This window comes from Mustela nigripes, chromosome 14 (genome assembly GCF_022355385.1).
Source record: "Mustela nigripes isolate SB6536 chromosome 14, MUSNIG.SB6536, whole genome shotgun sequence".
Taxonomy (NCBI): domain Eukaryota; kingdom Metazoa; phylum Chordata; class Mammalia; order Carnivora; family Mustelidae; genus Mustela; species Mustela nigripes.
The window spans coordinates 105,367,566-105,384,579 of NC_081570.1; the positions used below are offsets into that span (position 1 = coordinate 105,367,566).

General features: G+C 48.9%; 1 protein-coding gene and 1 pseudogene across 1 annotated transcript in view; both read left to right on the top strand.

Moving 5' to 3' along the window:
- PLEKHO1 (pleckstrin homology domain containing O1) overlaps nt 1–5,528 on the top strand; it is a 9,567-nt gene extending 4,039 nt beyond the window's left edge. Inside the window, exons 3-6 of the mRNA XM_059376015.1 lie at nt 1,537–1,677; nt 2,588–2,692; nt 3,065–3,166; nt 4,261–5,528. Coding sequence (XP_059231998.1) covers nt 1,537–1,677; nt 2,588–2,692; nt 3,065–3,166; nt 4,261–4,962 — 1,050 coding nt within the window. The 3' untranslated portion in view covers nt 4,963–5,528. The remainder of the gene's footprint in view (nt 1–1,536; nt 1,678–2,587; nt 2,693–3,064; nt 3,167–4,260) is intronic.
- Nucleotides 5,529–13,060: 7,532 nt separating this feature from the next.
- On the top strand, nt 13,061–13,489 carry LOC132002128 (translocon-associated protein subunit gamma-like; annotated as a pseudogene).
- Nucleotides 13,490–17,014: the final 3,525 nt, after the last annotated feature.

Consider the following 17,014-nt stretch of genomic DNA (forward strand, 5'->3'; position numbering starts at 1 on the left):
TTTTTTTTTTTAAGGATTTAGTTTATTTATTTGACAGAGATGGCAAGTAGGCAGAGAGGCAGGCAGAGAGAGAGGGGGGAGCAGGCTCCCTGCTGAGCAGAGAGCCCTATGCAGGGCTCGATCCCAGGACCCTGAGATCATGACCTGAGCCGAAGGCAAAGGCTTAACCCAGTGAGCCACCCAGGCGCCCCAGTTTGCTTAGCGGGACAAGCACTGGTGCTTTTCATCTCTCATCCCAGGAAATCAAAAACAGCTCATTCCCAGGCTCAAAAGGCAGAGGGTGAAAGCACTTTCCAATCCCAGTCTGCTGGTCTGAGACGGTGACTAAGTCCCTCTCCTCTTGCAAGCCAGAATAGTCCATAAGCCACAGCTTCAGAGACACAGGACTTCGGGGAACACCTTAGCAGAGAGGAGAAACGACAGAGAGATTTCAGACAGACGTTGGCATTTGCTTTGTGGTTCTCCGCAGAGGCTGGTGGGGTCAGAGGATGTAGAGAGAAGTGTGGTCTCTGTTGAAGACATTGGGCGAGAGAGTAAAGGGCAAATGCTGGCTAAAGGTGGGAAGGGTGCCAGAGAGGCACCATAAGCAGGGAGGGCTCCGTGTAGACATAGAGAACTTCCTGGCAGGAAGATGCTTAGGCTCTCAAACTGGAACCATGGAAAGAAGGAGCAGAATACAAGTCTGAAATTTCCTCCTCCGGGGACAACCTGAGTGCATCTTTGTCCAGAGAGAGGTGGATGACTTAAACGGCTCTTGATGCCTGCAAGTTTTCTCAGTAGCTCGGAGGGCAAACTGCAGGTGTATTTTTTGGCTTGTGTGAACAAATAACACAGGGGTCTGTTGTTTCTATGGCTCTGAAGCTTCTGAAATGAAGGAGGTTGATGACTCTTTAGAATAGTATGTATTTGAGGAAGGAGTCAGGTCAGGGAAGAAAACCTGGCTGACTTAGTCAGGGGAGTGTGCGCCTTATGATCTTGGGGTTCTGAGTTTGAGCCCCAGGTTGGGTATAGAGATTACTTTAAAAAATAATAAAATCTTGAAAAAAAAAAAAAAAGCGACAATGTAAACGTTTAATAAGATGGGGGAGACCAGATGTAGCCTTTGCCTCGAGACACCCCGTGATGCTGACCCTGCTTTTATCTTCTCCCTTGGAGCGATCAACAGCCATCCCGGTCTTGGTTTCTTCAGGATGGTAGGATTAACCTGTTAGCCTCTACGTAAGCCATGTCTTTTGAAGGACATAATGGGAGACAGAGTGAAGAGAGACATCCTGGGGCTCTGGAAACAGCTTAGCTGAAGAAAGTGGAGCTAAGGGGTTTGCATGGAAACCCACCTGAAGAGTCAGGGCTTGAGGGCTCCGCCAGGACCGTGACCACTGTTGGACCTGTATGGGCCTTGGGTCAGACAGCTCTCCTACCCTGCCCCGCCCCCCCCAATTAGGTTATCCTGCTTCCCAGGACTGGTCTAAATGAACAGTCCGAGGAAAGGCATGAGGTCGTTGTATCCTCAACACCTCCCCTCTGACTCTCCCCCAGGTAAAAGATGAGAAAAATATTCAAGAGGTGTTTGATCTGAGCGACTACGAGAAGTGTGAAGAGCTCCGGAAATCCAAGAGCAGGAGCAAGAAAAACCATAGCAAGTTTACTCTTGCCCACTCCAAACAGCCCGGCAATACGGTATGTCGCACCTGCCTCCTGGGCCCTGAGGGAACGCAGAACACCTCAGCCCTTCAGGTTCTCTCCCGCCACTCTCGGCTCAGAGGCCCTGGGATTGCCCTCCTGCCAGATTTTGTTACTTAACCCGAGAATATCATGGCCGTTTCACATTCTCCAGGCAAGCCAGCCTTTGAATTGTCCAACCAAAGAAATCATCTCTCTCTCTCTCTTTGTCTCTCTGTCTCTCTCTCACACACAACACGCACATGAACATCAGACATCCCTTGGAAGAAAATCAGTTTTCCCTGTACCCTGATAGATGAAGTTCTGAATTGACTTTCTCTGTCTGAGGGGACTCACGGAAGTTCCTGTAACTTTCTATTTACTCAAGCATTTAAAGATCTTTAGTTTAGGGGCGCCTGGGTGGCTCAGTGGGTTAAAGCCTCTGCTTTCGGCTCAGGTCATGATCCCAGGGTCCTGGGATGGAGCCCCACATCGGGCTCTCTGCTCAGCGGGGAGCCTGCTTCCCCCTTTCTCTCTGCCTGCCTCTCCGCCTACTTGTGATCTCTGTCTGTCAAATAAATAAATAAAATCTTTAAAAAAAAAAAAAGCTTTTAAAAAAAAAAGATCTTTAGTTTAGTAAAGATCCTTTACTAAACTAAAGATCTGTCCTTTATTATTTATCAAACGTCTTATAATTATCTCTAATGACATGTTAATATCCATTATCCTTCCTAGCTCTTGGTCATTTCTAAAACAACCTCTAAGCTGTGGCTTATTTTAGGAATAGAGGCTGGTTTCCTTAGGTTAGGGATGACAACGGAAGCAGAATCTCTCTCCTAGGAACTGGGTCTATTTCCTGATTTCTTCACTGTCATAGTGAGGCACCAACCCTAAAACGCTGGCTGAACCAAGAATCTTCTCCTCACAGGCTCCCAACCTGATCTTCCTGGCCGTGAGTCCAGAAGAGAAAGAATCCTGGATCAGTGCCCTCAACTCAGCCATCACGCGAGCCAAGAACCGCATCTTGGATGAGGTCAGGGGGCCTCATCTGGAGGGGAGGAACACCAGGGCAGAGGCAATGACCGTGACTCACTTAAAGGGTCTGCTTTTGGGGTGGACCACTCTTAACTTGCTAGCCCCCAGGGCTAGACTTCTTTAGCTCCCTCTGCAAACCCCATTCTCCCACCTTCTGAGTCTCTCTGCCAACTCCTCTTTCCGTGCTTTTTGAGGCCAGGGGCCAGCCCTGGAGCCCCCACACATACAGTAGAGACCTTGCCCTTGGATTTTCTCAGAAGCAGTTAATGGGATGGGTTCATTTCCTGGTCCAGGCATGTTCAGGCCACAGGGGCTGCAGGGGTAGGACAGTCTCTGAAGAGCACCCATGACTCACAATGCATTTCCTCAGGTCACCGTTGAGGAGGACAGCTATCTCGCCCACCCCACTCGAGACAGGGCAAAAATCCAACACTCCCGCCGCCCCCCGACTCGGGGACACCTGATGGCCGTGGTACGTAAGACTGTAAGAAAATAAAAACTCGTTGAAGGGCCGACTCCGTGTCGGTCCGTCTCAGACAAGACTGTCCAGCCCACCGGAGGCATCCATGGTACCAAGGTCAAAGACCAGGGGAGTCCCTTCACCCCGTCCCCCTGCCTGATTCCTCCAAATCAAAAATACTTAGTTAGCATCTACTATGAGTTCTAAAGCCCTTGCCCTCAATAAACTGATCGTTCTTTGTGGAAAATGGGATCTACCTCAAGGAAAGTGAACACAGAAGAGGTGAACGCTGTACCATGGAGGAGAAGCTATGAGACCGTGGCAGCCTGCCTGACAGGGAGCGGCACTGGGTCATGTAGTCACCTCGAGGCTCACCGTGAATGCCTGGAACTTGCAGAGTGCTGCTTCCTGTCACTATCCTAGCTCTCAGTCTCTAGGGAGAGAGGCAGTCGGGGGTACTAGAAAGAACCAGGTGGGAACCTAGGTTTGTGATTTACTCTCTCTGTGTGACTCCCTGAAGCCACCAGTCTTCAGCAGGATAGGGGGGCAGTCACTGTGCCTACCCCGAGGAGCTGCTAGGAGGAATGAATGATTAAAACAACACATATATCAGTATACATGAGGTGCTGAATAATGCCTGCATTATTTTTTACTATAGTATTCTGGAACTAGAACAAGTTGGACTTGAAGGCAGGGGGTGCTGAGCTTTAAAGGGCAGAGGCGGTTCGAGGACACAGATGGAAAAGGACAGTGTATGTGTGCGGACCCTCCTTTGTGTGTCTAACCCAGTTTGATGTGTAGAGTCCGCAAGACAGAGGGGAAATGGTGCTCTCTGGGAAGTTTATAGTAAAACGAAGAATATGGGAAACGGGCAGAAGTTCCTGTAAATCACAGGAAAATGAGAAGTTCCGATCACTATCAAAGGAATAAGAAACAGTAAGAAAGTCCAAGGGCTCCATCAGGATGGGGTGCTTCTCATTTAGGGAAGGCACCTTGAGGAGGAAAAGGACCAGTTTGCCTCTGTCTTTCAGACAGTCCCTCCTGAACTGCCTCCTGATGGCTGTCCCCCTCCCCCCTTCATGCCTCCCTTCTCCCTCTCTCTCTAGGCTTCCACCTCTACCTCAGACGGGATGCTGACCTTGGACCTGATCCAGGAGGAAGACCCCTCCCCTGAGGAGCCAAACTCTTGTGCCGAGAGCTTCCGGGTGGACCTGGACAAGTCCGTGGCCCAGCTGGCAGGCGGCCGGCGGAGAGCAGACTCAGACCGTATCCAGCCTTCCTCGGACCGAGCCAGCGGCCTTCCCCGATCTTGGGAAAAGCCAGACAAAGGGGCCACATACACCCCACAGGCCCCAAAGAAGTTGACCACCACAGAGAAAGGCCGCTGTGCCTCCCTGGAGGAGATCCTGTCCCAGCGGGACCCTGCCCCAGCCCGCACTCTCCAGTTGCGGCCCGAAGACCCCCCATCTCTCCTTCCCCCACACCCGGGCCAGCTGTCCCGGATCCAGGACCTGGTAGCGAGGAAACTGGAGAAGACTCAGGAGCTGCTGGCAGAGGTTCAGGGACTGGGCGACGGGAAGCGAAAGGCCAAGGACCCCCCTCGGTCTCCGGATTCCGAGTCGGAGCAGCTGCTGCTGGAGACAGAGCGGCTGCTGGGAGAGGCATCGTCGAACTGGAGCCAGGCGAAGCGGGTGCTACAGGAAGTCAGGGAGCTGAGGGACCTGTACAGACAGATGGACCTGCAGACCCCCGACTCCCACCTCAGACCCGCCCCTCAGCACAGTCAGTACCGGAAGAGCCTGATGTGAAGGAAGGGGTCAGCGGCTGGGACTTGGGGGCGTGGGGTACACAGACTCTTATCTCCAAGTGTTGCAGGATAAAACTTTTTTATTTACCTCAGTCAAAAAAAGGGAAAAAAACACACAAAACTCGTTGCTCTTGCTGCTGCCCAACCTTCCCGCCACCCTCGTTTCCTTCCTTACCCACGGCTGTTTTCTCTGACACCTCAGTTGCCTCAGATTTGAGGAGGTGACCCCTGCATTAGTATTAAGAAGCTTTTACCTGGATGAAGAGGGAGCGGGTGGAATAAAGGCATAGTCTGGCCATTTACACACACCACCCCTCTGAGACACAGCAGGGAACGTTCTGCTGCTCCCAAGGACATGTATAAGCTGAGTTCGGCAGGGGAGGCTTTTTCTCTTGTGTCTCATTCCAGGTTGTCAATCCGAGGGTGAAATTTCAGCTCTCCAGCTCTAGCCCTGGGGATGTGGAAGCCATTGCCAACTGTACACACAGAAGTGACACCTGTCCCAGCCCCTGAGTAGGATTTGTGGGACCCCACCCCCCCACCAGACACACCAGCTTCTTGTTCATATCATCTGAGACCAAGCAGCTTGGCTATCTTGTCTGCCTGGTGTCGTCATTTCCCAACACCAACTCAAAGATCCAGTGTTGGACAGTTGGAATGGTGTGGTCCTTCCATGAGGGGGTGCCCAGTGCAGGGGAACTAGGGGCAACTGACCCCACAGAAGAAGGACACTAAGAACGAAACTGATTTGCAATGCAAGCTGGGCAGGATTGAGGGGAAAACCAAACGTGTGCCCAGGTTCCTCTTTTGGCCAAGCTAGGGTTTCCTGTAGCCTCTCCCTCTCCTTCCTCAAACCTCTTTCCCAACACTCATCAGGCCCCGACTTCAGCAAAACAGCTCTGCACTCACGCCACCACCCTCCTGGCCAGGCTCCCTTGCATTCTTGTCAACACGAGAGCTCACACGCTCATTCTGTTTAGTTTGCTGCTTCCCTCTGCAGTTCCTTAGATCAGGTTAACAACAGTGACAGGGGCCAGAGAAGAGTTGTGAAGGCAAGAGCTGAGTGGGGTTTGACAAGAAGGGAACAGGCTCACGAATCAGCAAAAGGGGTTAGAAACCACTTGGAAGTGTACGCAGCCCTTGCTAGCCCCTGGCCCTCTCCCCTAGATCTTTTCTTGCCTCCAAGAGCCAGGACCTAGCTCTTCTCTTGTGGTAAGAGGGGACGTAGGGGACAACTTTGGGACAGACTGCCTGTTGGCACTGGCACTGAGACGGCCCTGATGTGACGTTCAGGAAGACACAGTAGGAGGGAGAAAAGGAAAATCCTCTGGGTGAAGTGCAGACCCTTCAATTCCCATTCTTCTGCTCTAATGTTGCTTCCACATCCCAAGTAAGCAAGATGAGAGAGGTCTCCCAAGTTCAACGGTCTCTATGGAAGAGAGATTCTTGCACCATGCAATCCTGAAGATTTTTCCCTAGATCTAGCTGTGGCTCTTTAAACAAATTTAGACATATTCCTCTTCCCCAATGAATATGTATCCAATTTGAGTGAAAGCCACCTAAATGTCATCCCCAGGGTCTCCTGAGGTTGCAGGAAGTCTGGGTCTGCAGATTTGCCATCCTCCAGACAGGCCTCTCTCTCCTAAACTCACACGGTCAGGAGACCCACCCGTCGACAAATCATGAAAATCAAGGTTAAAATATTTCCCTGGAGAAGTCCCTATCTTTGTATAAATTGTATTTTACCAGCACCCTCCCTCTTCTTTTTCTTCCTGGTTGCTCCCACATAATGAAAAAGACCAAAGTGAGAAGGACATGTGCAGCCCCATGAGTCAATTCCCTGTGGCTGCCAGAGGAGGTAGAGGACACAGGGAGGCGCTGGGAGGAGAATGACAGGTGAGGGGAGCAGAAAAGAAAGATCAGGCCTCCCAGAGACTAAGATCCAGGCACCAGAACCAAGTCACAGGGGACCAAAACGAGCCCAGCTTTGGAACCAAGCGGATTTGGGTTCAGAGTCTGGCTTTTTTTGCCATGAAGTCCCAGGCAAGGCACCAGCTGTCTGAGTGTCAGTTTTCTCATCTGCAAAATGGAGAGTTCTTGACCAGCAAGCAAAGAGGACATAGGAAAGTGCCGGCCATCTGGCCGGTAAGTAACCGCTAGCACTAAACACGGGCCACATGGGCCACATGCCCACCGGCCCCCGTGGTAGCTGTGCTCAGGGAAACGACGCGGTAGGCTGGGGACAGCAAGGACTAGGAGACCTAGGGCCTGGGGTTGATCACTGCCACTTTGTCCTAGTCTGGGAGCCAGCTGAGTCCACCCTCCAGGCAGCGGCCATGCCCCTTCTTCAAGGAGAGACAGGACCAGGCACAGTTCTAAGGTTGGAGATAGAGAGGGGGAGCCCCAACTCTCCTGTCTTCCAGAGCTGGGAGATGAGCACCAAGCCAGCCTTCCCATTGGGACCCTGAAGCTGGGCCGACGGGAGGACCAGGGAGGACAAGAGCACCGGGAGCCCAGCTTCCCCTCTCCCAGACCTCTCTCTCCGCATTCTATCAGCCCCATCCTTCACCTCCTATATTGCCTCCACTCCCTCCCAGTTGCAGGGTTCTGGAGTAAACGGGTAGATCGAGCAGGGGGCTGTGAGCCAACTTGCTCATCACACAGTTACGGGGAGACCTGCTTCGGGATGTGTAGTTTTCCCTCCTCCCCTGCCCTCTTCCATCAATTGTGCTATATTCTTTTCTTACACAAAGGAACTGGAAAAAGGAGAATCTTTTGGGAGGCTCTAGGATGGGGAGATGAGGAAATCCAGGACACAGAGTTGAAGCAGGGTAGGGAGTGGAGACAGGTGAAGAACTCAGTGCCATTTCCTAGTTCAGGGACCTTTTCCTCCACTTGGTCTGTTCTTCCGCACTCACTTGTGAAGTAGGGGTTTGGGGAACAGGATGATAATGTCTCAGGTGCTGACCTGAAGAACTGATGGGTTCCTGTGCATGCTGTCTCACAGAGCTGTAGGCTGTTTAGGGTGAGAAGAAAAGGCAAGAACCCCACAAGTTTCACAAACTCCTGCTCCCACCTTTGGAAAGCATGCGGTGCTGAGCCTGGAACGCTGACCCCTGCTCCCAGCCCTTCTGTCAACAGTATATTCTACCTTATTCTCCCCAAAACCAGTCCCCGCCCGAATCTCTCCCTTTTCTACACCTCATAGGCATGCCGACCCAGCCCTATTCCACCTCCCTCGAAGCTCGGCTCCAGCCCCCTCCCCTTCTCACTCCCAGCCCCTGCCCGTTCGTTTCTCTTCCTCCTTTCTTCCAAGCACCCAATCTCCCGGCTACAGCAGCCAATCCCCAGCCTGCTCTGAAGCCACACCATATAAGGAGAGGTTGGAAAGAAACCCGGGTAAAGGCGGGAGCAAACACAACACACACACACACACACACACACACACACACACACACACACACCAGCACACTCACGCACCCAAGAGTTTAAGCGCCTTTCTGCACGTGACCCTGTGTCTGCCTGTCTGTGGGTATGACACTCGTCTCACAGGTCCCTGTCCCTGGCTCACCCCACCCACAGAACCAGGAACCTGTTTGCTATTCCCCGTCTTTATTCACGCCCCCCTGAGACCATCACTCCAACCAGTTGCCTCTGACCTAGATTTTCTGCACTAATTACAAGCCTAACGAGATCTAACAAACACCCAACTTAGCACAGCTGAGACCCTTGAGGTCAATTAGTACAACCCAGCTCAGCTCAGGAAATGAGAGATAGAGCCAGTGCCTCACCCCAGCCCCAGCCCAACCCCGGCCTTGGAAGCAGGCTGGGCGAGAACGCAAAAATAAGCCGAACCAGTTTAAAAATAGGATCTTGGAGAGTTAACAAATGTGCGGAAAACTGCGTTAAGGTTGGAAAGAATACAGATTCCCAGTTCCTCCGAAGTCATCAGTAGGGTAGAGTCATCACTTTTTCTTTTTTTCTTTTTTTTTTTTTTAAGATTTTATTTATTTGACAGAGAGAGAGATCACAAGTAGCCAGAGAGTCAGGCAGAGAGAGAGGGGGAAGTAGGCTCCCTGCTGAGCACAGAGCCCAATGCAGGGGATGCAGGGCTCTATCCCAGGACCCTGAGGTCGTGACCTGAGCCCAAGGCAGCAGCTTAATCCACTGAGCCACACAGGTGCCCCCAGTTTTCTTTTTCTCAAGGACAATTTGGAGAAGAGTAACTCCTAGAAGAGAGGGTAGCACTGGAATCTGCACCCCCATCTCCAACTCTTAATCCCTCTTCCTCTTTGCTTCCCGCTTTGGACAAGTTGGAGTGGTCTCCCCTGTCTTTCCTGCTGGTTTGGAATAACTCTGAAATCACCTCCTTCTTTCAGAAATGCTAGATTCAGCCTCGCCCTTGCTTTTCCTTCTTCCAGATATTAAAACAATGAGAGCGAAGAGCCCTTTCTTCCAGAGACACACAGAAAAGTGTAACATAACGGTGAACAGGCTGGGTTAACGAGGTACTCCAATGACGCCCAATTACTGTCCCTGAGATGAAGGCTGAGAAGGAACAGTCAGTAGTGGTAGAATCAGGTGGCTTGTGCAGTCTTCCCACCTGGCAAGACTGAGAGACACAAGGGCAAGACGATAGAGCAGGGCAGTGTGGTCCTCCATTTGCTGGGTTCCTTTCTGAGGGTGGCAAACCAAGGCAATAGACCAGCTGTCCTAACGTCATCCCTAGCGCTGTGTGGTGGCTGTGTTGGGGTGGGAAAGGAAGGAGAAGGCGAGCGAAGTGCTCTTTGCCCAAGTGGGGAGAGGGACTTAGAGCCACCTACCTCGGGAACAGAAGGTTTCCCTTCCCCCAACCTTCCCCCAGCTCAGGCTGTGGTGGGCGGCACTCTACTCCCACCCTGTCCCAATCCACAGTCCAAATGGACATGGGGACATGGTGACCAAGAACCAGGTGGGCAGGACAATTCCTCATGTCTCTGTAGATGCCTCCCAAATTCACTTTCCAGACCCCAACCCGCCTCTGAGATCAAGGCACTTACAGCCACGTGCCCATCTGAGGTCTCTACTTCAGTGTCTAACAGACGGCTCTAACTTAAATAAATGTGGGAAATCCTTACGCAATGGTCCTTGCTGAATCACCCTCCTTCCGTGCTCTCTTGGAGTGTGAGTTTACTGTTCCTCTGCTGGAGAGGCATTGTTGTTTCTCCAACCACCATTTGAATCTGGGTTTGCCTTGTAACTTGCTTTGGCCAACAGAAGGTGCCATTGTGTAGGTCCCAGAGTTTGGACCCTAAAAGGCTTGCAGCCCCCTCACTGCATGGAAGAAGCCTGGGCTTCTTAAAATTCAGTTGCATATGTGGAGCTTGAGCGAGCATTCTTGAGGATGTGAGGCCACCTGGGGAAAGGGGCCCTGAAACCACATGGAATCATCCCAACCTCCAAGCCTCCACACACGCACTGGTTAAACGTAGCACACCAAGCAAGACCCCAAGATCCACTGTCTCGTCAACCCATGGGATTGTGAGAAATGAAAAAATTGTTGTGTTGTGTTAAGCCACTAAGTTTGTCATTCAGCAGTAGATACTGAAACAGAAATTGGTACTCGGAAGTCGGATACTACCATAATTAAACATAACTAAAACACGTGGCATTAGCACTGGGCCCAGGGAGCAGACAGAAGCGAGCAGGGCAGGCAGCAAGAAGACTATTAGTCTTGATAGGCAGGGTGAAAATTGTTATTGGATGCTTAAAGGAAGGGTCATCCGTGCGAGATAGCAGTGGAATCATTTATGAAACTGTCACCTGTGGTACTTGGAAAATAGAAAATGAACCCAATAAACTTGTTGAAGGTGGCTAAGAGGGTTTCCAAGCAGAATGCTAACAATACCAGTATGTTTTTCTTCACTGTAAGTGATAAGGTATTGAAAGAGAAAGGAACTAAAAAAGGAATCAGTTTGCAAGCAAAAATGGAGGGAGAAATAATAAAGAGAACTGTTTCCAACCAGAAGAAACTGGAGAAACTGAAATCTCTGGGCACTGTTGACGAGAATGTAAAATCATGCAACCACTACGGAAAACAATACGGTAGTTCCTCCAAAAAATAAAAAGAGAATGACCACATGATCCAGCAACCCCACTCCTTGCATAGACCCAAAAGAATTGAAAGCAAGACCTTGAAGAGATCACCCATGTCTACAGCAGCATTGTTCACAATAGGCCAGAGATGGAAGTAACTCAAGTGTCCATCAAAGGATGAATGAATAAACCAAATGTGCTATATACATATAATGAAACAGTATTCAGCCTTTAAAAGGAAGGAAATCTGTCATATACTACAACATGAATGAACCTTGAGGATATTTTATTTTATTTTTTATTTTGTTTTTTTTTTTTTCTAAGTAGGCATCACACCTGGTGTGGAGCCCAACACAGGAAACTTGAAGACATTATGCTAAGTCAACCAAGCCAGACACAAAAAAACAAATACTATATGATTCCACTTATATGAGGTATCTAAAGTAGTCAGACTCACAGAAACAGAAAGTAGAATGGTGGTTCCTGATGAAGTCCCAGAACCTAAGTCAGGTTCGGTGGGGTGAAGGATCTCAGCAAGTTAACTATTTATCATTTTATGGCAGTCAGGGGTGCCTGAGGAATGCTACACATATGGAGGGGAGCGGGTGAAGGGGGGGTGCAAGGCGCCAGCTTTTGCTTTGTCCTCAGCCAGCCTCCTGCTCCCTCATCAGTTCCCAAGGACTGGGGGAAGAGGGAAATGGGGAGTTGTTGTTTAATGGGTACGAAGTTTCTGTATGGCAAGACGAGAAAGCTCCAGAGCTGGGCTGCACAACATTGTGGATATGCTTAATATTACTGAATTGCACATTTCAAAATGGATGAGATGAGGGGCGCCTGGGTGGCACAGAGGGTTAGGCCTCTGCCTTCAGCTCAGGTCATGGTCTCAGGATCCTGGGATAGAGCCCCGCATCAGGCTCTCTGCTCAGCGGGGAGTCTGCTTCCCCCTCTCTCTCTGCCTGGCTCTCTGCCTACTTGTGATCTCTGTCAAATAAATAAATAAAATCTTTAAAAAAAAAATATCATGATCCCCTGCCCAGTTCCTACACCTAAAATTGTTTGCAGACCTGAAATCTGTTGAATGAAAATGTGGATGAGTCCCTAGGAGGAAGGACCCTACGGCAAGTACATGTTGTAATAATTCCACCAGCCCTTCTCCCAAAGGGCCTTAACAGCCATTTACTCAGGCAACTGGAACTAGGGGAGGGGGAGTATCCAGCAGGACATAAAGTCTGAAATAAGCCTGATATTCAGAGACCTGAAATGTCACTGTGGACATGGACTACTTTGTGGACTGGACTGATGGGCTCCTGGGCCATCAAAATGGAGTCCTGGCTGGAGTCCATCCTAAGGAAGCTCCACCGGTCCATGGCCCCACCTGGTGGTCGTGGCCCCATTCCTGAAGGTGTAACTGGAACTGATTTTGGCTATTCGGAAAGCCCCTACATTGGGTCTGTTGTCTTTGTGTGGTAAGAGCTATCACAGTGGGGAAGCTTCGGAAGTTGCGCCTCTCTCCCCACTCTCACACCTCTAAGGCAAGATGGTAAATAAAAAACAATACCGCAGGACAAACTGGTGGATGCCAGAGAGGAGAAGAGTTGGAGGGAGGGCAAGAAGGGTGACGGGCAGGGGATGGTCTAGGCTTCCAATTACAGAATAAGTCATGGGGATGAAAGGGACAGCATAGAGAATACAGTCAGTGGTACTGTAATAGTGGTGGTGTATGGTGACAGACGGTAGCTACGCTTGTGGTGAGCATAGCAGACATCAAGAGTTGTGGAATCACATTGTGGTATATCGAAACTCATGTAACATTGTGTCAACGCTACTTCAGTTTAAAATATGGGCGCCTGGGTGGCTCAGTTGGTTAGGCGGCTGCCTTTGGCTCAGGTCATAATCCTGGAGTCCTGGGATTGAGTCCCACTAGCTCCTAGCTCTGCAGGGAGTCTGCTTCTCCCTCTGACCCTCTCCCCTCTCATGCTTTCTCTCTCTCTCAAATAAATAAAATCTTTTTAAAATAAATAAATATGGGCTCCACCCTAGCTCCCAAAGGTGGCTCCAAGCAGCAGTCTGAGGAGAATCTGCTCCTCCAGGATTTTGGCTCTCAGCCAAGCCCTCCATGTTTTTCCTCAGGAAAGCCTTCATTGTGTCCACCATCCCCATCTAGTAGCACAGAAGAGGGAGGCTACTGTTTCCAGAGAACTGACTTGAAACATTCTGAAGCTTGTATCAGAAAGATGTCCCGAAAGGAAAAATGAAAGAATCTCGTGGAAGAATGAAGGTGCTGATTATGAAGCTACAACATTTTCCATCTTCTGTAACAACACCCTATTCCTACTCTTGGTCATCATTGCTTCCTTCTTTATATTGATGAACCTCAACCCCATGTGAACTCTGTTTTGTCCATAAGAGTTTCATCAGGCCTCATCACTCTCCTGTCTACTGGCTCCAAGTAGACCATGCCGGCTTTGCCCTGGGGCTTTGTGTCCACAGGTGGCGTGTGGCATACAGAAAAGTGGCGGGGCGGTCAGGGTGAGAGTTGCACAAATGTTTGTACATTTGAAAAAACCAACAAAATGTAATTCAATGTTTGTTTATTGATTCTTTTTGACAGACTGTTGAAATTAAAGGAATTGAAAGGGGAAAATAATTGGGATGCCTGGGTGGCTCAGTCAGTTAAGCTCCTGCCTTTGGCTCAGGTCATGATCTCAGGGTTGGGATCAAGCCCCATGTCAGGTTCCCTGCCCCACATGAAACCTGCTTCTCGATCTCCCTCTGCTGCTCCCCCTACTTGTGTTTTCTCTGTCTGACAAATCAATAAATAATCTATTTTTAAAAGGGGGAAAATTAGTTTTAAAATATATATTATATATACATATTATATATATAAAATGGGAGATAAATAAATTTTATATATATATTACTTATATATAAGTATGGGAGATAAGTAAATTATATATAAGTAATATATATTATAATTATATATTATATATTATTAATGATTATTATATATTATTATATTGTATATTATATAATCATGTGTTATTATTAATATTATATATATATATATATATATATATATATATATATATATATATATAATTTACTTATCTCCCATTTTGGAGAGAAGACAGAAATCAGCGCCACCCTTAAGGATTGCAAGGGACAGCAGTCTCTATCATACCTGTTTAATTCGCCAGTCTGGTTCATGCAGAAAACAGATGCGTCCTGGAGAATGACCATGACTACAGCCAGCTCAGCTCAAGCCCTGATTGCAGCTGCCACACTGGACGTGGTCTCCTTGCTAAAGCAGACAAATACGGCTTCAGGTACATGACATGTGGCATGAATGTGACATATGCATTCTTCTGTAACCCAGTCAGGAAAAGGACCAGAAACAGCATTCACAGGGACTGAACAACATTCGTTTAGCTTTGTCCCCAGGATATACCAACTCTCCCAATCTATGTCATGGTATATTCAGAAAAGCTCTAGACCATGTGGACATCCCAGAGAACGCCACACTGATCCACCACATCAATGATATTGTGCTGATGGGAGAGCATGAGCAAGAGGGGGCTAGCCCCTGGAAGGCTTGGTAAGACACAGTCATGCAAGAGAATGCTGTATAAACTCTGTGAAGATTGTGGGGACCTCCCCTGGCAGTAGTTTGGGGGATCCAGGAGTCAGAGGTATGCTAGGACATCTCCTTAAAGAAAAGACAAATTGGGCTGCATATCACATCCACTAGGAAACAACACCTCGTGGACCTCTTTGTTCTGGAGACACTATGTCGCTACCTAGAAACACGGCTCTAGCCCCTATCCTGGGTGATATGCAAGGTGGGGGCTTTGAGTGGGGACTGAGACAGGGATACTGAGCCTGCCCAGCAAACGGGGGTGGAATGCTGCTAAACACATGGAGCAGGCATATGTGTGGAACTCCGGTTATCTCCGTGGGCACCTCTTGGCACTCTGTTGCCTAACTGTGTTAGGAACGGCAAGCGCAGCTCAGCCGGTGAAGGGTGAGGTCGTTGGGGGCTCAGACTGCCTGGAGAATAAGGCAAGCCATCAAGACCAGCAGAGATGAGAGTGGAATTTGGAGTGGATAATGGAGCAGGAAGTTATCAGTCACAGCCCCAAGATCAGCTATGGCAATAGCCTGTGGTTAATCCACAGACCATCCTTTTCTAGGTCCCTTTAGGAAGAGAGCTCACTAGGACCCCAGAAAGGCCACCCCCACCCCCTGCACGTGTCCAGAGAACAGACCCACACGGTACAAGGGAAGGACTGTCATAGCCATGGGGAAGCCCTGCTTAGATCTGTCTTCAGGACAAGAGCACTCAGCTGTCAGCCTCTGGCTGGTAGAAAGTTCAGGATCTGTCTCGGTTTTCAAGCCAGGGCACACTCCTCCCAGGCAGCCCCCCACCAGTGACTAAGAGCAACGTGAGGGGTCACGAAGGCCCAGACATTTCTGCCCAGTGGGACCCCCTCTCACAAGACACCTTGGCCCTGGAGTTCCCCAATGGTTGCCCAAGATATTATCTGCATTTCAGACTGTGGCTCTCCCTGACCAATCCTGCTTCCTTTCCCCTTTTCTTTCCTAGACATACACCACCTCTGATACCTCTTACACTCCCCACTCCACAGCATCTACTTCCCAGAGGATGCAACCAACACACCTTCCTTCCTCTTGCCCTCCCCAGTGCCACTGGCTAATTCAACTGCAAGGTGTTTGGCTCTACCTTAAAAGCATATCTGGTATCTGACCATTTCTCTATCTGTCCTCTGCCAGGCCCTCACGTGAATAACAGCATGGCTTCTCTCTCTCTCTTTGCTTCAACTCTTCCCCACTCAGCATCTGGAATGTCTTCTTAAAGCAATTCATGTAATTTGCCTACTTAAAATCATCTAAGTTTCATATCACTCTTACAATAAAAATCCAAACTCCTTTTCCTGGAAAATAAAACCTTTTATTATCTGACCCATGCACATCTCCCACATTATGTTATCCCAATCCAGCCACACAGACCTACTTTCTATTCTTCAAACACACCAACCTCCTTCCCAACTCAGGCCCTTTGTCCTTGCTATTCCTCTGCCTAAAAAACCCTCTAGTTCTCTTCCTTAAAATCTTTATTCAAATGTCAGCTCTTCTGAGAGCTCTTTACTAGTCACTCTATCTCTTCCAATGGAAGCACTCTTTCTAGTGGAATCGCTCCCTGCCATTTCACTATTTGCTTCCTTCAGTTCCTTCCAACAATGACCACAGCCTAATCATTTGCCACTTTGGCCTTTTCATTCTCTCTCTCCTTGAGTAGAATATGGGCCCTACAGGGGCAGGACTCGTTCACTGTTATACCCCTAGCACTTTGCACACAATATAGAACACGAGAATTATTTGCAGAATCAATGATGAAATATAGTCTTACCCATCCCACCCATACCTCTGCTACATTGATCCTACCATTTACTTCCATTGTGGTAATATTGATATATCTTGATGGCCCCATCACAGTTTTTAAATAGCACATTCTTTTACACACAGTAAGAACTAGCCCTGTGTGGAAAATAGAACAGGGATGACCCCCAAATTAAGTAAAAAAAAAAAAAAAAAAAAAACCTGAAGCTGACAGAAATAACCAAGCTAGAAAGCGCCAAAATCTAAATCTAAAATCAGGTTTTGGGAAATGCAATGATGTCTGACCCCAGTGACCGCAGGTAGACCAAAGTTCACAGGTTAAAGGCACAGTCCTCACAAGGTTGCCCTCACTTCAGTCACCAGTCACAAATTCAAGGGTCCCACTACCTCCTCAAAATAATTTTCTAGAACTACTCACAGAACCCAGGGAAGCACTGTACTTAACAAGTAAAGGGTTGTTTGCTTTTTTTTTAAAGATTTTATGTATTTATTTATTTGAGAGAGCATGAGTGGGAGGAAGGTCAGAGGGAGAAGGAGAAGCAGCAGCAGTGGAGCCCCAC